Source organism: Hylobates moloch, unplaced genomic scaffold, assembly GCF_009828535.3.
Source record: "Hylobates moloch isolate HMO894 unplaced genomic scaffold, HMol_V3 SCAFFOLD_1, whole genome shotgun sequence".
NCBI lineage: Eukaryota > Metazoa > Chordata > Mammalia > Primates > Hylobatidae > Hylobates > Hylobates moloch.
In genome coordinates, this window is record NW_026652276.1 from 80731779 (window position 1) to 80754080 (window position 22302).

A 22302-nucleotide genomic window follows, 5' to 3' on the forward strand; every position below is an offset into this window, starting at 1 on the left:
AAGGGTAACATCACACACTGGGGCCTGTTGGGGGGTGGGGGACTAGGGGAGAGATAGCATTAGGAGAAATACCTAATGTAGATGACGTGTTGATGGTTGCAGCAAACCACCATGGCATGTGTATACCTATGTAACAAGCCGGCACGTTCTGCACATGTATTCCAGAACTTAAAGTATATAAAAAAATCAAACAAAAAAAAAATTAAGACTGATGATTTGGGAGTTGAGACAGCAAGCAAACAATTTTTTTCTTCCTGATTGTACCCTAAATAACATTAGAAATTGTATAAAAAATAAATTCTTTCAATTAAAAAAAATCTCAGAGACTTAGTGTCAAAACGAAGCACAAAACAAAATTTAGCAGTTCTTCATGGGAAAAAAGAAAAAATGCGATTTTCAATAATGTCACACTGAACATGTAATAACATTCTTAGTAAGTGATAATTTTATTGAGAGCAGTTTAAGTAGAATGATGGTGCCAAAGTCAGACTGCAATATGATAAGAAATGAATGAGTCTAAAAATATTCAGGATCAAGTAGAGACTACTCCTTCAAAACTCTCAAGATTCAGATTGAAACAACACTTCTTCAAAAGTACGTGCTTCAAAAGTACATGCTGTTCTAAGTAGTAAAGAATTTTTTTTAAGGATGGGGTAAACCTGGACATTCATTTTATGTGTATTTCTTCCAAGTAGCTACTATGTGTTCTGCATGTTTGCTGTCAGGATTCACTTAAGATCTAGAAGAGAGAGGAAACTGTTAGCTCAAATATCCAGAAAAAGAAAAACAACACCTCGCTTAGTATTTTGTTTGTTTTTGTTTTCATTAAAATGCATTATTTATGTTAATATGTAATGGCTTTACTATTGTTATTTATGTATTTATTTTGAGACAAGGTCTGGCTCTATTGCCCAGGCTGGAGTGCAGTGGTGCCATCTCAGCTCACTGCAACCTCTGCCTCCCTAGCTCAAGTGATCCGCCCACCTCAGCCTCCCAAGTAGCTGAGCAGCTGGGATTATATGCAGCTAAATTTTTTTGAATTTTTTTGTAGAGACAGCGTTTCACCATGCTGCCCAGGCTGGTCTCAGACTTGTGACATCAAGTGATCCACTCACCTTAGGCTCTGAAAGTGCTGGGATTACAGGCGTGAGCCACTGAACCCATTCTATTGTTATTTTTAAATGAATTTATTAACACATATTTTCTAAATTTCTCAGTTTTAAGTTCTCCTATGGTAAATACCAACATATCTACGTACACAAAAGCTCTTTGGGGTGTTTAGTAATTTTTGAGAATGTAAAGGGATCAACACATTGGTAGCAGTGTTGATAAGCATAATCATATGATTTATCTCTAGTAAAGCTCAACAGAAATGAAGAAAATAAATTACTGGCTTGATTCAAGATAGAATATTGGTATGATGACTAGAATATTCAGTAATTGATTCACGTTCTAAAGATTTGTTGAACGCTGACTGAGGGTCAGACACTGTAATAAGTCTAAAAATACAAAAGGAAAACAGTCTACCTAGAAGATGTTCCAAGTACAGAGAGGGGAAAGAAAACAGAACTTAGCTCAACGGTTATTTGTTTGAGCACTTGGCAAAATCAGGGCATAAAAACGAATACTGAATGCTAAAATGCTAACTGTTCTCATGGAATTTATGTTTGATAATGCAATCCAGTGCACTATTTTTTTTAACCAAAGTAAACTATAAATCAACATATTAAATTCTATTCTTCATGAGTACAATTGTTCTTTTCTTTTTTTTCTTATTTATTTATTTATTTATTTATTTATTTATTTATTTATTTTTGAGACAGAGTCTCGCTCCATCACCCAGGCTGGAGTGCAGTGATGCAATCTTGGCTCACTGCCATTTCCATTTCCCAGGTTCAAGTGATTCTCCCCTCTCAGCCTCTCAAGTAGCTGGGACTACAGGCGCCTGCCACCACACCCAGCTAATTTTTGTATTTTTAGTAGAGACGGGGTTTCACCATGTTGGCCAGGCTGATCTCGAACTCCTGACTTCAGGTGATCCATCCACCTTGGCCTCCCAAAGTGCTGGGATTACAGGTATAAGTCATTACACCTGGCCTAGTACAATTATTCAATAGCCTTCAAAGCAATTAGATAAGCAGAACAATTGCTTCACCAAGGCTTTGAGCAATACAAATCTGTTTTCTCTTTTAAAAAATATTTAAACATTCTTTGATATTCAATCAATGTCCTGTTGTAATTAACATGTCCTATTATTACTAATAGCTCTTATCTTTTACAGTAGCTTTCTGGTTGAGTTTCCGCTTCTCTATCCCATAATCTACAATGATTACCTAAAGCCATGCTCTAAAACTTTCGAGTCTAAATAACTGAAAAAATAGATGACTGACGCTTATGCTCAAATTTCAGTCTTTATTATGTGATTGATGCTTATTCTCAAATTAGATAGCTCTCACTAATCAAAGAAATAGATGGAAGCCCCTTCTCTGTTCTCATCCTAAATCTGGAATTTATAGAACATGGATGTTTCCCTGTTCTGTGTCCACTTGGTTAGTCAAGAAAACTTTGGAACTGACATCTTTCTGTCGAGAAAAATCTTGATTGCCAATTGGGGAAGTAGAGGATGAAGAGAAGAGAGATACGTTGATATACATGTACTTCCCATGACATAGCAGGATCCTCTCACATTATCACATGTCTCATGCCCCACAGATATCTTAAAATATTGCCCTAATTTCTTAGATGGGGAAACATTTTTTGTCTGAAATATAATAAAATATTAAACAAATGTACGTGAAAGTGATAATACTTAAATCGTAGAATACCAATACAAATCAATATGGAAATACTAAGAGCTTTTATACTTTTGAGTGTTTTCTCAGAGAGAGTTCTGCTAAATCAGGTGTATGGCCCTCATTAAGCTATTTTTTTTCATTCTCCTGTCTTCTCACAAATTTCCTAATTAGAATAAGTTATTCATTACAGTGGATTGAATAATTTCCTCCCAAAATATACATCAACTTGGAGCCTCAGAATGTGGCCTTATTTGAAATAAGGATTTTTGCAGATGTAATTAAGGTAAGTATCTCAAGATGAAATTATTCTGAATTAGGATGGGCCCTAAATCCAATGATTTGGATGGATTTAGGATGGGCCCTAAATCAAATGACAAATGTCTGTCTTCATAACAGAAAATAAGAAGACACACAGAGACAACTGGGAGAAAGCCATGTGAAGATGGAGACAGAGAAGAAAGGTCTATTGCCACAAGCCAGGGAAGACGAAGAGCCACCAGAATATGGAAGAGATAAGAAAGGATCCTCCCCTAGAGACTTCGAAGGGATTGTAGCCCTGCTGACACCTTGACTTCAGACTTCTAGCCTCAAAAATGTGAGAAAACAAACTACTGTCATTTTAAGCCACCCAATTTGTGGTAGTTTCTTATGGCAGTCATTGTAAACTAATACACTCATTAAGTTGGTTCCTTTTGAAAACTGAGGGAGAAAATGTTTTTCTTCTAGCTTTTGCTTTCCTATGTGTAAATATAAAAAACTAATTCATATAACAATATAAAACATAATTTGGACAGATTGAAGAATTTGTAATATTGAATCCCCAAAACAAGTTCCAATTTAAGCTATTGCAAACATAGAAAAAGTAATATACAATACTAATTGGCCCTTTTTACAGAATTTTCAAATATCTGCAGCCATGTATTTCAATAAAAACATTATTAAATTATTTAGATGAAATCTAGAAGTATATAATCCCATTTGTTAATTTACAACTGAATTTTGATTTAATGCCCCTTCTGTGATCTACTGCATCTGCTCTTCCCATTAACAATAACAACAAATTTCCATAACGTGTTGGAGAATCCAAGTAAAGGAAAATAGTGGTATGATGCTACTTTTTATGTTCTTACTTTAAAGAGCTTACATTTTTGAGACATACACCTCTTTGAAGAGCTGATGAAAGCTTTTTCCAGTCCCAAAAAATCTACATACAAATTTTTTACATAGAAAAATTTACATGCTCTGTTACAGAAATCACAAGCCCCTTGAAATGTATCTACAGCTTCTCTAATAGTCCCCAAACTCCCAGGTTAAAAACATCCATATTCAGGCAACTGTAGAGAGTTGATAGATGTTGCATGCATTTTGGTGTCATGTATACTATTCAGATAAACTGCTATTGTTTTTTCTTTAGACTTTGAAATTCTTTACTCAAAACAAGATTTCCGATGATATTAACAATGGTGCCTACTTTGGCAGCACATATACCATAAAGGGAATATTAATAATACATTCTAAGTGTCACTGAAAAAATTTCTTTACACTATGAAGTTTTAAAATATTATATTCATGAGTGTTAATTTATTATCCCTTTGGGAAACATTTTTCTAAAGGAGATTTTATAGCGGAAGCATGGGAGAATGGGATTCAATACAGAGAAATCTGATTCACAATAAACTGTTATGAAAAGAGGACCTCCAAAAGTTTTAGGTATACCTAGTGGGGGAAAATATTCCCAATGAACTTGAATAAATACCTCATCTGTCATTAGGGTTGCAATTGATCTGCCAATCTCATGGTACTGTTGACCCTTTCCCAGGGGTCCCAGAAGAATGAACAAAAATCTGTAATTAAGAAGAAAAAAATGTTTTAAGGTAGAAACATAAAAATAATTTTAGTAATACAGAATGACTCATCTCAAAGGAATTACTGAAAATGGAGATTGTGATGGCAAATACTTCCATAGTTTTTCATAGTTCATTAGTATTTTGAAAAATTTTACCGTGATTGACTCTTATGCTTAAGATCCTCAAGCAATGGGAATGCATGGTTTTCCATGTTTTTTTTTTTTTAATCACAGTGTTTCTCCATTTAGTTATCTGTACAGCATGTGCAGTTGTTATTGGGAATTTTAAGGATTCTAGGATCCTTAGAGAAGGAAAGTGGGAAAAGTAAAATCTGATTAGACCTTCTTAAATTGGAAGGAAGAAAACTCACTTGTATGCAAAATGGCGAACAGTTCAAAGGGGGCAAAGGTAACATAGTAGCAAAACAGAGAAAATATAAAGTAAAAAAATAGTAGGTGTATGTGCAATTTTCATTATAAAAAATTATTGTCAGAAATCAAAGATCAGCCAGGTAGAAAAAAATAGGGAGTTAATGATCTATTATTTATAATGCTGAGGAATAAAAATAGCATCTGCACTATAATATTCCATCTACATTAGGTCGAACATTTGGCAAATTCATCATCACAAGTGGTGCTTTTAAAGAAATCAATAGATACTCTAACTTTAGCAGACTAGTAATTGCCCTGTCTCTGAGAAGGTCAATCCTTCTGGGAAACTGTGAAAATTAAAGAATGCCCTATATTCTGCCATATCATTCTATGGTGTTAATTTGTTAAATGGTTTATGCTATTAAGTATGAAGACTAATGGCTTCACAAGGTGTACTAAAATAGTTACTATAATTCTACTCCATTTATTTGTAATCTTTAGAGATTGTACATGTTTTTACATGAGGCGAATATTACACAATTGTAGAGGATGTGACAATATTTTTTGTGTGTGTCAGTGACAACTGAACCCAAGCCAATTTCTACTGTGTAGAAATGTCCAGTATACATTAAAAACAGGAATGGTTTAATTTGGTGGCAGGTGCTTTATCAGCTATAACAGCTTTTTAAGAAACTTCCTAACCTATGTACATCTTGCTATTTTTCAGGTTTCCATTCCATGGGCTATTTTTAAAGATCTAAAAGATTATTTTCTGACATTTCTACTATGTGTTGCCATTGTATTAATAGGATGCCCTTTTGTCTTCCCAAAAAAAGGATAATAAGAAACCCCGAATGGCTTTATTTATTCTGTTTGTCTAACTAATTTTCCATTTTTCACCTTTCCTAACTAAATAGTCTTGTCTTTAAATCTCTTCTCATACAGTTGCTCTATAGTGGCCCTAATTTTTTTCTCCATTGTTCTCTACACATATTTTGCTATCTCAGTATGAAATAAGGTCACTTAAACCTGACAGTTTTCACAGTAAGGGTATATAACCCCATCACGGCTTTTTTCTAGTCATGGGAATTTTTCTTTTCCTTCTTTTGAAATACAAGAACTATCATTGTCATAAATAGCCATCATTTGCTCATAGATCACCAGACACCTTCCTGAGTGGTGAAACACAAATGCACTGTTTGGAGTACTGAAAAGAAATTTTAAACTTCTATAATAGTAACTCTACAATTGGCAAGTTTAACACCTTAGATATGAATCCCAGACTCCCAGAAACCTTGAATAGGTTACAGGTTGTCCACAGAAAACATATGGCCTGAATCACAGTCAGATACCACTTTAATGTGCTCAGTTCATCCTTTCCCTTTGTACATAAAAGTTGATGTGTATCAGAAATCTCAGTAATCCTCAAACAGGATAAACATAGACTTCTTTCTATAATCTGAACAGTAATAGATTCCTCCCCCAAACCATAGTCAGACATAGGTACTTAACCACTGAATCCCGTTCCAGTCAGCTGAGCTCTTACAAAATGAGGTCTCTCCTGGCTGTGCTGTTCCATAGTTGTAGAATATTTTATCCATAATCAAAGCATGGGGTTATGTAATCTGCTATATTTTGAGTTAAGGCCAAAGATTCATAAAGGACATATATTCTACAGTTGATACAGTACCTGAACTTTTCATCAAGTAACTTGGCTAAGTCATTCAATGTTTGGAAGAGGAGGCACACTAACAGCTTTTCAGATAGCTGTAGCATCAAAGGGCACCAGCCATATGGGAACCGGGCCCTAAATAGACATGTTTTGCTGTGGGAATAGGACTAGAGTAAAAGGCTATCTGCATTTTGGAATCACACTAATGGTAGGAGTATGGAAGAAAACAAGGTTCCTGGGTAAATTGCTTGGAAATTAATGTGCTAAAGTCAATATTCGGGGTTTCCTTTCTTTTTTCTTTCTTTTTTTTTTTTATAGTTTTAGTAATGGATAGCCTTATTCTAAAAAATGAGAAACAGCATAATTCAGTTTGTATTATCCCTAAGTTGTTATTTTATTGTTAAATGAGAAACAAGTTCCAATCACCAAATTAAATTTGTACTTTTAACTCAGATCCAACCTGACTGCGATAATACTTCTACCAGTGTTTCTACAGACCCTGTGTGTGGGAAGCCCACGGTGCCTAGGATTGAAACATATATTTGACACTATCCTAACGATGACACTTACATGCATTTTGAAGGCCTTCTTATTCAAGTGTAAGCAAACCTTAGTAATTTTGCTGTTTTTGAGTTTGACCACACTCATGCACAGGATCCTTTCTTTCCTTAGCAGACAATTTAATGCAATCTTTGAGAAAAAGCTAACATGTTACCACTTCTTTTACCAAAAATGTAAAAAAAATAAAAAAGAATTCATATGGCTTCAGGGTACCTTGAGATGAGGAATATGCCTAAAATGAAGCAGAAGTTTGAGAGAAGGGAGGAAAGAATAGAATAATTTTTAAAGCACTTTTCCCCTCCTCCACAAACAAAAATTAATAGTAGTTTCGTGGATTTCACATTAGTTTCTAGTCAAAACTCTAACAGAAAATTACATTGAATCCTCATTTTATTTCCACAAAAAGATGGTTTAAGAAAAATACAAAAGATGCTTTTATACTTTTTACCTGGTTGGGATTGGGACTTCAGCCAGTCCTTGAAGCAATACAGCTGGAGACAACCTGACAAATGCAACTACAGTTCGATCCAAGAACTCCAGTTCTCCCACTAAGATGTTCGATGCTTCGGCACCTGGAGGAATCTTTTTCATAAAATGCAGATCAACCTGCAAGCATCACCAGGTAAATACGATAAATCAAAATCGGAAAAATCTGGTAAATCATATTCTTGCACAATGCTTCACATATAGTAATCCATGAATAAATATAGTTTAAATAAATACACACAGTTAAACATCTCATTTGCCCTTTTTCTATAATAACCTTTTTTCTTTACTTGTGGATTATTTTAACTTGTCATCAATAAGCTGAGTACTCTGGTTCTTCTATTTACTATTTTTAAAAGAAGTTTCTCCAGCCTCAACAATCTTGAAATTTTAGACAGGGAAAAGTATGTGAGTTCAGTTAAATAACTCTTCTTTAACCATAATTTAATTAGCATTTGCCAACAGATTTAATATTTTATACATTACCTAATTTTTGTAGATAATACATTTTAATTAATACTCAAATATGCTTATGTCAAAAGAAATATAATCATGTTTCTCTTTACAGTATAAATTATGACTTTAACCTTCTTCTCTTTTCTAGTTGTTCTATGTTCTTCACATTATATACTTGGCCTGGTAATTCTTCAATATTGGTTTTTCATCTGAGAATTTAGATATGACACAGTAGAAAAAATAAGAATAAAATATTAACATTTGGAGTTACTGAAGACCTATAGTTGATTTTCTGACATGAGATGTTTGTGATTGAAATGAATGTACACAAAGCAAAAGTGATCATTAACAAGAAGAAATGCTAAGAATAAAGAGTGAAGTCTAAAAAATGAATGCAAAATATCCTTAACAATAAATATCTATTTTTATGCATAGGGCCTCAGTGAAAGACAAGCAGTGACATTAATGTACATTGTATAAGATCTATGTCTTGTTTCTAATTCACTTGAGTAGCTTTTTATGAAACACTGTTTTTAGGGGAATTAGAATTTATCTGCTCTTAGTAATTGATCTTATGCTCTGAAGTTAATGAAATGAGGGCCAAAAATCAAAGTGAGAATAGCTGAGAGAGGAACGAGCTCTAGCAAATATGAGTGAGGCTGAAAAGATTTTTTTTAGCCTAGATAGTTCTTTTGCAGGTTTAATGATTTGAGAATATTTTTCTCAAAAATTTAAAATGAAAAAATCCATAGTAATACTTTAGTGACTTCATTAAATATGTTGCTTTCTGAAATCAAGATGATAGTACAGCTATTTGGAAGTTTTGTCACTAATTAATCTTTCCAAAGATTAAGGACACCACAAAATATATAACCTAGTATACGAAGCATATATTCTTTCACAAGGATTAAATGTAAAAATATCCTACAGTACTCCATCAAAAATATTAAATAGAATCATTATTTTATTTTAAAGGAAAGGAAGAATGATTTAACAAAGCAAAACTGCCTACAAAAATATGTAACAAATATTATACATCCAAAGTTTTTAAGCTACAAATGTACTCCCAAATATAAATTTGTAAATTCATAATTCATGTACACTGGATTATACAGCAATATTTTGCTTTTGTGGAATCTGATCTTTTAGTTTATAGATAGCGAAAGTATTTATTTACTATAATAAGTAAGGTTAAATTTCATGGGATTTATTGTGGTATTTTTGTAGGTATTTATCTAGCTAGGAGAAATGTACACATTTAAGATGCTTTAAATTAGCAATGCTTTACATTTTCATTGTAATGCAAAAATTCCCAAGGAGGGAATAGATTTCCCATATACTATTAGCTCTGTGAGGAAAACATAATAAATTTCATAATTATTTCTGTTACTAAAAGAATAAACAGTTAAGTTTTCTCTCTCAATGGAAAGAACAATGATACAATATAAATATAATGAAACAAAATTAAAAATGAGGAAACATCTTTTTAAAAAATGTATAATTGATAATATGAATTATATTGATAATACCTGAAATTTAAATTCCACCTTGAAAACTCTATAAACTCATTTATTGCTTGACAAATGCCATTGTCTTAACTACTAAAGTCTGTGCCTCAGGCAGGTAGTGATTATAGAAATAACTGTTTAAAGATGAAATTTAATTAAATCAAGAAGTACATAGTATGTTAAAATGGTTAAATTTTGTAAAAGAAAATATATGGTTATTACACATGATCTTTAAATTTACAAAATACCTAATATATCATTGATACCTGTTATTTAGAAAAAACATTAAAATTTACAGAATTTAAGGATAAGCAAATTCATCTTTCGACTTCGAATGGAATAAGTTATAGTTCTATAGCACATATCTGGGGTAGCCACTGTATTATACTCATTATATTACATTATCTTGGAGTAATCATATAATTTGGGAAGTAATCGATTATATATTATCTAATTATATTATTCTATATTATGTATAGTTATATATTATATTATTCGTGGGGAAACCCTATATTTTGTGTTTGTGTACTGTATACTTCATGAAGAAACTTATTTGACAAACCAACTATCTGTTTTTGTTTTTGAGACAGGGTCTCATTGTGTCATCCAGAGTGGAGTGCAGTGGTGGGATCCCAGCTCACTGCAGCCTCGAACTTCCTGGCTCAAGCCATCCTGATCCTTCCAGTTCAGCCTTCTGAGTAGCTGGGACTACAGGTGCGCCACCATGCCTGGCTGATATTTTCTAGATTTTGTAGAGATGAGGTCTTACCATGTTGCCTAGGTGGATCTTGAACTCCTAAGCTCAAGCGATCCTCCTGCCTTGGCCTCTCCAAATGCTGGGATTCCAGGTGTCAGCCACCATGCCCTTGGCCCCCTAAGCAACTTTTAATATAACAAAATATTATGTTTAAAGACCTGACTGTGACCTCTTATAAAATTATAAATATGTAAAGCAGCTCTAGAGAATCTAGGTTGAACTACATCCCTAAGAAAACTGTCAAGTGAACACAAACACTTGCAATGGACAAGAAGGAAATCCTGGAAGTTTCTGGTCCTCTGAATAGGATCTTGAAGAAATCGAGCTATACTCTTCTGGGTCTGTATTTACACTCATGCTTCTGGGCTGTCCAGATCTCACCTTTATGCTAGTAGTGGAAAGATTTCTTTCTGGGCCTTTGATACTTAAGCTGTGGATGAGAAACAGTTACATTTCTAGGGAATAGGGAATGAGATTAGATAGAAGACCAAGTTGAAATTGGAAGTGTCTGGGCAAACTACATGCTAAGAGTTAAAGGAAAAACAGATGGAAATTTAAGGAGAGAGTTTAAACCTTTAGCCCATCATAGAAAGTACAAGAAACTTCATAGGGATTCTCTGGGAAGAAATGGTGTCTTGACACTAACTCACCAGTGATCTTGAGCAGCTCTCTTAATCACTCTATAATTCAGCTTTCTTGCTGACTAAATGAGGAAATGTCCAAGGTTTCCTACAGTTCTAGGATTAAATAATACAACTCTTTCTAATATGTTTCATACACTAAAGCTAGATGCAGAAGAAAGTTCTTTCTATGTAGAAAATTATGTGAAGTCATCTCTGGGTCATTTGAAGTAAAAGAAAACACCACGAGCATAAAATACCTACGTTCTACTGTCAGCTTGAAAAACAAAAACAAATAGTGCTTTGACACATCTGCTTTTTAAAAGTATTACGGGAAGCTAAAACCTGATAATTCCAGTTACTTTTCCAAATCATTCCTTAAGTAAGTAAGTTTGATAGGTCTATCCATTGGAAGGGTTACAAATATGTAGGTTGAATGTAGATGGAATAAATATGATCAAGTCATATAAGATGAATAAAGACCTTTTTTTTCTTAACACCTCAAAGTGTTTGGAATCTGCATATTAAGATTCTGGGGTTTTGGAATCTGCATATTAAAACTTAAAATATTAAAACAGAAAACTAACCTGGAGACTAGGTGAATTTTGATAAATTCACTACTAAACTAAAATCATAAGGCTAAAAAATCAACTCATGCACCTGCAAAATCTGGCACTAAAATTTGTTTCCATAGTGATAGATCACAATTGCTCTTTTCAAACTCTACTTTTCTGCCCTTTCAGACTTTAAAGTATTAAATCTTACTCAAGTCTTTTTTAAATTCCAAAACTGGGCTTACATTATTTTGAATCTTGAAGGATTCATTCAACAAATACATACCAAATACTATTCAAGGCACTAAAGACCCAGTGGAGACCAAAACATTCAATTATGGTCTGGTGTTTTATTTCTGACACTATTATTTCTACTACTACTAATAACCACACTAATAAGTGTAACCACCTTTTATTAAATACCTGCTACAAGTCAAGCACTGTCCCAGCATCTCTCTATATATCATCTTATTAAATCTTCACAATGAAATTGTAAATAGTTTTCTTACTTTGCAAATGAGAAGACTGAACTTTAGAGAACTTCTCCAAGATCAGCTAGTTTATAATGCCAGAGTTGGGATTCAAGATCTCATGCTGTTTCTCAAAAGCCACATTCTTTCCAGTGTGCCATGCTATGAGCAAGAGACTGGGGAATAAAGGCAGCTGACACTAAGTAGAGGGCTCTAGAAATTTAACTTGCCTATTAAAAGATGAAACGGGCCGGTGATCACAAATGTGATGAGAAAGAAAAGGATTAAAAGAAAGGAAATCAAATTTTGATTCTTCCATAGTTTTAACTGTTTGGGGTGGACCAGAAGATGAGACTACTGCCTACAACTGGCAATCCTCATTTTCTTTCATATGTGATGAAGTATTCTTGAAGGCTGCAAAGGCAGGTCACACAACCAAAAGCAACATGATATGGAGATATACAGTCAGTGTATAAAGGTTATATTATTTTTAAAAAGTTAAATCACAATTTATTTGAAAGGAGGAGCTATGTGGTTTATAGTGATTGTTTCTGAGGATGTTAAATATGCCTTCTTTATGCTGTTAATGCATTTATACATAAATATGCAGCTTGTTACATCATTGCTTTTAAGATCATTTCAAATTAAGAATATCAGAAATTAAATGTATGGCAGTTTGTGACAACTTTTTCCAACTTGCAGATGAATGAAGATGCAATGCTTTAAAAAGATAGTTCTTAGAGTGGCAGATGGAATACATTTGAACTGGCTTAATGTTTGAATCACATGCCTCCATACAGTGAAATGAGCTTTGAACCACTGTAGAAATAGAGCCCGAGTATGCCCTCACCTCTCTCTCTTGCTGGTGTGGAGGTCCTTTTTCATGCCTTTGTTTCATCCCACATGGACTAGTATGCCCCTTTTGTTGGCCTCCCAGTCCCTGCACGCATAATTAACAGACTTAAGCTGGTACACCATGCTCCCACGGAGACTCCGCCAGGCACCAGAGGGAGAGCATGCACATAACTAGATCTAGATTATTTAGGCATCGTCAGAGGGATTCGGAAACAGCTTCAAGGAGCTGATCACTATTAAATTTTTCAGAACCTTGATTCAGGCTACTTCCTCTAATGCTTCCATCCATTCCCACCTCCTCCCACTACTACAATTATTGCCAGTGCTAAGGGCTTTACTAAAATATTACTCTGAGTTACTTCTATTTCAGCCACTCAGATAAAGAGAATTGTTAATCTGCTGTATTTTCACCAAGTATTGAAACTCCTTCTCTTTTGCATTGTCTTTTTTTTTTTTTTTTTTTTTGAGATGGGGTCTCACTCTGTCACCCAGGCTGGAGTGCAGTGACATGACCTCAGCTCACTGCAACCTCTGCCTCCTGGGCTCAAGTAATCCTCCCACCTCAGCCTCCCAAGTGGCTGGAACCACAGGCACGCGCCACCACACCCAGCTAGAAACTCCTCTTTTCTACTCAATTGTTACTTTGCCATAGCTTGCAATGGCACATATACAATGTCAGGAATTTGCCAATCAAAATCACATTATTGTCACTGACTCATTTTCTAAGAATACAAATGATTTCATTTCAGTTGTCTCCAATTGGATGTATCCCTCAACACAGTCAGTTCTTAATATGTTTTTATTTAAAACTCTGCTCAGTTTTACTATGTCCTAGGATTTCCTCACAGTAGTGACTTTTCCTTAATTACATTAACAATTCAGTTTCATATTATGATTTGCTTTCCCACAAATAGAGGAAAAGTGATTTTGAACACAAACTAGCCAAAGTTTTTAAACAATAGATTAAACTTGGCTGGGCAGGGTGGCTCACGCCTGTAATCCCAGCACTTTGAGAGGTTGAGGCGGACGGATCACCTGAGGTCAGGAGTTCGAGACCAGCCTGTCCAAGATGGTGAAACCCCGTCTCTACTAAAAATACAAAAATTAGTCAGACATAGTGGCGCACTCCTGTAATCCTAGCTACTCGAGAAGCTGAGGCATGAGAATTGCTTGAACCCAGGAGGCAGAGGTTGTAGTGAGCCGAGATTGTGCCACTGCACTCCAGCCTGGGCAACAGAGCAAGACTCTGCCTCAAACAAACAAAGAACAACCAACACAAACAAACAAAAATAGATTAAACTTCTGCTAAATTCCCTGTGAAGCCCAGTTATTCTTTTTATTGGAAGGGAGAACATTATACCAAGTGGCTGAAACATGAATACTATGCATAAAACTCACAGGTTCAGTTTTTTTTTTGAATAGGCAAAATGTTACATGTGGACTTAATGCTAACATTATCTGTAACAATATCAAGCTTTGACAAGAAACAAAAAAAGTGCATGCAAAATATTGTGTCAACACCTCTTAAAATGGGTAGTAATTTCTAGTAATAATTTAGCAACTTACTTAGATGAGAGGGAGAAAAGCTCACCTTGCTAAAGTCAACAGTGCTGTTTTCTCTGCTAACATCATTTTTATTTTCAACACAGGCTGGAGCAGACTGAGGAGAAACAACCTGACCTGCTAAAAGAGATTGTTGTGACAGAATACAAACAATTACTTACATAGTTGTAGACATACTGAGTGAAATAGGCACTTCAGCTAAACTAGACTAACAGGTTTCTTAATGAATTTATGATGTAAGCATGAAGGGTCAATATAAATAAATCTATATTAATACAAACATTCTTATCAGTTACAGGTAGAAATGGGAGAATTCAGTAAAAAATTAAACCAATTTTCAGATAAAAACTTTAAAAGATTATTTTCAATAAGGATTATCTACAAAATATGTAAATGTTACCAGGATTTTGAAGCATCATTGATTTCTAGATTCCAACCAAAACTAATGATATATATAAAAAGACAAGATAGACATCTGTTAAGATGTAAGCTCAGCCTGAAGAATTTAAAATGTAAAGCATTAAAAAGGACGGATATTTATCTGAAAATTACACAGTATATTTTTGGGTTCTATTGCATCTTAAAAAGCCAAGCCAATGAAAAAAATTTCTTTGGCCATAACTCTTACAGTTTTCTATATAAGGGGGTTCAGTTAGAAATACCTTTATTTCACACAGTATGAACACAATGGATATGATTTTATGCCTCTGACTATTCTATTATATAAGCATACTGATACTAGTCTGTGACATGAGAAAAGATAAAAACTTGAATTGTATTAGTTTTGCGTTAACACTGAACTAAAACATAATTATCTTGCAGTTCTTTTCCCTATTATAGGGAAGATGATGAGAGTTAAGTGGATAGTAGCGCTGGGAGTGTGGCAATGGCTAGAAAAGGTTAAATTCCATCATTCACTAAATATGAAACATTGTTTGCAGTAAGTCATATGAAATTTGTTCATAGTTAGCAATGCAATGAAAATTAAACATCTCCCCATCTTTATTTTTTTTCTGTGAAATGAATAATGACAACTCAACTTTGAAGCCTTGCCCATATTTATGATAATAACTCAATGACTCAAAATACTGCTTTTATTCACGTCAGTTGTAGATGTTAGAAATACTCTCTCTGTCTGGCTCTTCTCTCTACCTACCTAAATCCCAATTTTATTCTAAATTCACCTTTAGTGTCATCTCTAATCACTTCAGTCTCTGACTGAAATTCTCTAAACTCCCAGTGTAAATGTAAAAAAACCCCACAAAAACCCTTTCCCTTAAATTCTCTCCTGAAAGCCCACTTATTCTTTGTTACCTAGAAATTACCAACTGTGATCAAAAATACTAATTATTTACTTTCAAATATTACTATAAGTTTGCTTTTTGGACTAGTAAGCCTCTCGAGCAGGAGTCATTTATTAATAGGATTAATTTTATGGTTTAAAGTTGTTATAATGCCAGAAAGTAATAGGCCTAATATTCTTCTAGAACTTAAGGATTTCACTACTTTCATTAAAAAATGTAAAAGAATATATTTGGAGAAGATGAAAATAAAATGACTTTTTAAAATGAGTTCACCTCAAACCATGTTCACAAATTCTGAGTATAGCATATTCTAGGGAAATATATAAACTTCAGATAAATGTCATACAAGCTACATAAATTATTCTCATTCTCCCATTTCTAACCACAATGTGCAGCTATGACTGTGAACTGTTCATTAGCAGCCATTCAATTTACCATTCTCAAAATAACTGTAGTTTTAAAAAAACCTTTTACATAATGCATTTGTGCTACCAACAGATGTCTTCAATCACCAGTTTCACATCATTTCTCCATATTTTAATGAGTTAGAACATTAGATATATTTAAAACTAAATTTATTGAATGTTCTGTAAAATTGAGTGGTGAAATTCAAGTCATGGATAAATTAAATAAAAGCATATCTGCTTTCTTATAATTCATTTCGTGTGGTATAAATCTACATGGAAGAACAATTATTTAGTTCTATCACCAAACACATACAAAACAAGTCAACCCAGTGCAAAGTCATTAACTTTGAAGAGATTAAATTTTGAATTGGATAGAAAATATGCGGAACTTAAAATTTGAAGAAATTGAATACCTTATGTTTTCATTTGTATACTTTAAGCAGAGCATTTCATAAATTACCTTCATCTCAGGCAGTATGTTTAAAATATTAACACTTGTATTTCTCCTTGTAAATAATTATAGTAATTAATAATTAATATTTTAAGTAATATAATAAGTAATATATTTTGAGATTTATTGTTGTATGCTATTCTTGTTCTAAAACAAGAACAATTTTATAAAATATTACTTTATAAGGTTGATAATGAAGAAGGGATTTAGAAACAATTTTTTATAAATATTTTAAGTGATGTTGATAATGACCTAGTTGAGAATTTAACTAGCAGCAGACACATCAGATGACAGTAAACTTCTTGCTAGTCCTAGATTCTAGATATGTCTATAGAATGCACACTAATATAAAGAGCCATAAAAACTACTAGCCTATGACATAGACATAAAGACTACAAATTGTATCTCTTTTATATTTCAGAGCAGTACTTAAATGATGAGTTAATATTCATAGTTAAATATATTTAATCACATCAAAAGTCCTGCGAAGTTTAAATAGCACCTCAAATCTTGTTATTATTTCTTGTCTATTTTTTCTAAAAATGTAAGTTAATTTGTTAAAGTTGAAACAATATACATTAAATGCGTATATCCTCAAGGCAGTTTTCAGAACTTGGTAGTATATAGAACAATGTATAGATACTATTTAAAAATTAAGCTAACAAGTTTGATTTGGGTTATTTTGAAAAAATAGAAGTCTTTTAAGAAGCTTAACATTTTATTTGCTGTATATATAAAACTAATATTCAAGCATGAATTATAGTATATAGAACTAATTGAAACCTCATAAATTAAAAATGATTTTATAGTTCTATTATCAATTGTAATCATTGTTTAAATATATTTTTGTTTATGCCAATTATTACCATCTTTCAAAAGAAGATGATGGATTAAATTTCAAAATTAATTTCATTAACTGAAATACTATTACATAAGAAGAATCAATAAATTCAGATTTTGGAAAGGCATCCGTTATTTTCTTGCTGATGTCTAAGGCAATAGTGGTTCACAGAATGACAATTTTCAGGTACAGAATTTTACCTTCAGCCAGAAGTAAATATTTTCCTAATAGAATAACAAAGAATTTGCTAGGATATTTTTCCCTCATGGAAAAAAATTAGTATAAGTTTAGAATTTAGCACTCATATATGTGTGGAAGCTTTATGAATGCTAATTGTATACTGTAATTTTTTTAAGGTGCTATACCACAGTACTTACAAACAAATGCTTTTTACCTGTTTCTTTCTATTACCTTTGTCCACTGATCACTACCCATATTATTTCCTATAAATGAATGTCACTGCAATGTTTAATTATTTCTGTTTTTATAATACCTAGATAATTCTGAGGCATGAGGATGACTATGAAAAAAGACACTGAGTAATCTTATTGTATTCACGATAAGTTATTAAAAAACTGATGAAAAGCAGCTATCACTAAGGTTAACTGATATCTGTGACTATTTAAATGTAAGTGGAAACATTTGAGAAACCTAATATCTCCTCTGCTATTTATTAAATACATTTTTATGACCTGTTAAGCTCAAGAGTTCTTCACCTTAAATCAAAATTTCTAATATTTATTTGACATCATACCAATTAAGATTTATATTATATAGTATTCATATTAACACCTGTTTGAATTACTTTCAGTTATGAATTCATTTTTTTCCTCTGAGTTTTCATGTAGGGATCACATGTGTCAGATAAAAAGTTATTATAGACCATGAATTTTTCTAGGGCAAATTATAATAGATATGGGGCTAGCATAGGAGAAAACTGGGAGTATTTTGAGTAAATACTAACTAGAAAAATGAGGCTGTTTTTCTGCTTGTTACACCATAAATTTTTCACTAAGTGTATTGTGAGACTGGCAAAGTCATTTTCTTTATCATAAAGTTGTGGGGAAAGAACATGAGATTAAATCAAAAGTACTATTTCACGACTTTAAGTTAATAGCAGTATTATTAAAGCACCTCGTTATTGGAAAAAAAGGCATATTCTCAAAAACCCTGTTGAGTACTATATTAACTCATTTGTTTTTAGCTATAGTTTTCTTGTTCTTTAAGTATGCACATATGTATTATAAAACAGCAGCTTAGTAACTTTTAAATTTATAGTTGGCCAAATTCATATCAATAATACATTGCATAAATGTATCATTATTTTCTACTGCTTAATCCACTGTAAATCACATGCACTAGAAGGAAACTGGGATGAAGACATGGAGGTACATTACTATTAACCTAGAGACCAAGCTGGTTTACACTACCTCAGAAACCTTCAACGCATTTAGAGTACCCAAAGGGTAGGAGATGAGGGAGGTACAGAGATGAGATGAGCCTGTTAGAGACAGACACAAGACAGAGCAAAATAAAGAACTATAAGGATGAATGACAAAGTTACATACATGTGTAACAATACATTTATTCATGGGAATAGAAAACATGAAGAAAGAAGGGCTAAACATTTAGAAAATGTTGATTAGGTGAGCTACACTTCAAAAACATGAAAAGTATGCAAACAATTAAACTTGGAGAAAAATTAGTATGCCTGAAAATAATTAATGCAATATAAGAAATAACAAATTCAAACACATCGTACTAGAATTATGTTCGCTCTTAAAATCTAGTCTTGACATTCCAAAACTGTAATGACAATATAGCCTCTGGGCAGGCCCATCAGTTGTGTCAACAATGTCATCTTGATTTTCTTGGAAGGGTGGAAGGGTGGAAAATATCATATTTATTAAACAATGTTTATTTAATATACACAAATCTTTTAATAAGTTTTCTCTCAAGCAGTCTTAAGAATTACTATTCTAGCTTTATTTTTACTTCAAAGGCAGAACATTATGAGGGATACATTTTAAACCCTGGATATCTTATTTATGAGACCATTGTATTAAAAAAGCAAGAAAGCATATAAATATCTAAATACATAAAGACAGCATGCATCTGAAAATTAAAAGTACAGCATTTGTAAAAGAAGTAACTATAATGTAATATATCTGATTTCCAAAACCATAAATAAATATTATGCACAACACATATGTGTACATTGCTTTAAGGGCTGAAATCTACCCAGGCATAAAGAATGAACTTTATGTCACATGCTCCCAAATCTAACTGTTTTTCAGTAACCTATGGCGTTGAACAGTAGTTAGAGACTTTCTGCACTGTAACTCCTTTTGAGATCCTAAATAAAAGGTACAACTGGAAAATATTCAGATTCAGAGAGACAAAAGATACGTGAAGGAAAACAAACAGAGTTAGAAATTATTAGTAAAGGATAGAGCAGAATAAAGACACACTATACTTAAGAAAACTAATAATCCCAAATTATCTTCAAAAATATAAAAATTATCATAAGGATAATAATATTTTATAATAGATTTATAATCCCAATGTCTCAAAAGGTAATTGAATACATGACCTAAATGATAAATACAGATACTGATAAAATTTGCCTTCTAGATCACTTAACACAAAAGTTTTATTTTTAGTTTTAGAAAATCTTTCTAATTCAAATAATTATTTTAATATTTTCAATATATTTATTTTGAGTGCTTTACCACCCATACCCTTTTCAGGGTACTAATGTCAAAGTAGATATTATTTTTCTATTATTTTTGCTGTTGTTTTGCCAAATGTAACTGTCACTTTTTATTGAAACATCAGAATCAGACATTTAATTCTCACAGTTTTGATGCTTAATGAAAAGTGAAAGTTAAACACAGCATGGTGGCATTAAAAATGCATGGTGAATCCATAGCATCCTTCACATTAGCCCTGAAGAGAATGCAGAATACCAAGAAAAAAATTATTCAAACGAGTGAACTAGTGTGTTCAGAGATGAGATTGACAAATTATCACAAATCATTAAAAAAGGAAATGGACAAAGAATGGTAGACTTGGGAAGGAGAAGAGAAAGGAAATGAACTATTTTATTAATCTAATCTTTAAAACGGGGAAGACCCCATTTGAAATACAGTGTCTGAATATTTAACCCCGGAGAGTACTAACAAGGTAACATGCTCAAGACACAAGTCAATTAAGGAAGTAGAAACTTTATTCTATATGACTCTTTCAGGCTTATCTACATAAGCTTCAATTTGTTTTTGAGATAATTTCAGCACGTTAAACAAGAAATGGGGACTTATTTCTACCACTATGCTTAGGGAGGAAAATGTGTTCTGTTTTAAAGTTTCTAGAAAAATCTTTCCCTATTTAATTTCTATTCCATAATATATTTTTTTAAAAGTCAATCTTTTTGCATAATGGATTTTACTAAGGAGATTTAAAAAAATTAATAGTATTACCTTTACTTTTTTGATGTTTTGAAATCCTTTTGCATCTCTCTGAACTGTTGCACAAAAATTTAAATCTTGATTGCATATTTAAAACAGAATGTCCAATTTACATTTATGGCTATTAATTTCAATTTGTTTATATATCTAGAGTTTGTCAGGCTTTAGAGTTCATAAGTAGATTAAGAACCTTAGTAGTAAAGGTCTTTCGTACTTTTTTTCACTTTTGGGTAGGAGATTTACTTCTAAATTGGTGAAGTCTATACATATTTTCAGAATTCTCAACACACATAATTATGCAAAGTGTGTGAGGAAGCAAAACAGAGTCATAAGGAGGTGTTATAAGCTTAGGCTTAGAAAACCACTTCTGACAGCATACTCTACAACAATACTTAATTGGGTATGTGAATCTTATTAGAAATGTTTCCAAGTTTTTATTGCCCTTACGTATGCCTCAAAAAGATTTGTATGTGTTCAGATAAAGGCTGATTGTACAGATGGTGACAGAATCGCTTTAGAACCACTCAGATTCTGATTTTCGGGAAAACTAAACCATTTCTTAAATAAGACAAAAAGCAGGCTCTCAGAAAACCTTGCGACTATATGTAGATTTGTGATTCACAGTTATAATTCTATCATCTCTTCTCATGTTTAATAGAAGTTTAAAGCAGTAACAAACAGTATGTCTAGATCTGCATATTACAATAAATCATTGCTCTAATACTATAGTCTCTTACCTCAAAATAATGCAATGAAATTATTGTTATAGTAAACATTATCTCCAATGAAATTTAAGGTATAAATTTTAACTAATTCAAAATGCAAGATCCTTGCTTCTTTGAAGAAACATACCTCTTTCTTAAAGACATATATCTTATTATCTGATTTCTAGCAAAAGTTATGAAGGCAAAAGTTCATTTTTATAAAATATGCATGCACCCTTAGAAACTTAATTCTTGGGTATATTTTAATAAAGTTTTTGGAATCATGTAGACATAAGCCCATAGCCAAAATTAGTAAATAACTAAGTCTGTTTTAACTTTACCATACGAAATAAATACTAGCATTATAAGCATAACAAAAGCACTGTATTTGTAATACATCTCTTAGAATATAAAAGCCTCAAGTTTTGTTATCTTATGTATCGCATATTTTAAAGCAAATTGTGATTTAGAATATAAATATGTTTTAAATATATGATTTGATTCAAAGCAAGTTATGTCTCCTCAGAATGTTCAGTGGAATCTACAAACACAAGTTGGTATTTACGATAAAGTATTCCTAATAATTTTATTGAACTTAATGTGTGCACATCTA

The 22302-nt window shown here is 32.6% G+C and overlaps 1 protein-coding gene across 3 annotated transcripts in view; it reads right to left on the reverse strand.

The window, feature by feature from the left end:
• The window catches only part of SLC4A10 (solute carrier family 4 member 10), a 270598-nt gene that overhangs the window by 93016 nt on the left and 155280 nt on the right, over positions 1-22302 (reverse strand). For 2 of the 3 annotated variants that reach the window (XM_032755567.2, XM_058441626.1), the window contains exons 6-9: positions 14544-14635; positions 12948-13037; positions 7695-7852; positions 4552-4639 (exon numbers count right to left, since the gene is read on the reverse strand). In XM_032755567.2, the coding sequence (XP_032611458.1) occupies positions 4552-4639; positions 7695-7852; positions 12948-13037; positions 14544-14635 (428 nt within the window). The remainder of the gene's footprint in view (positions 1-4551; positions 4640-7694; positions 7853-12947; positions 13038-14543; positions 14636-22302) is intronic. The other variant, XM_032755570.2, reaches the window with a different exon arrangement.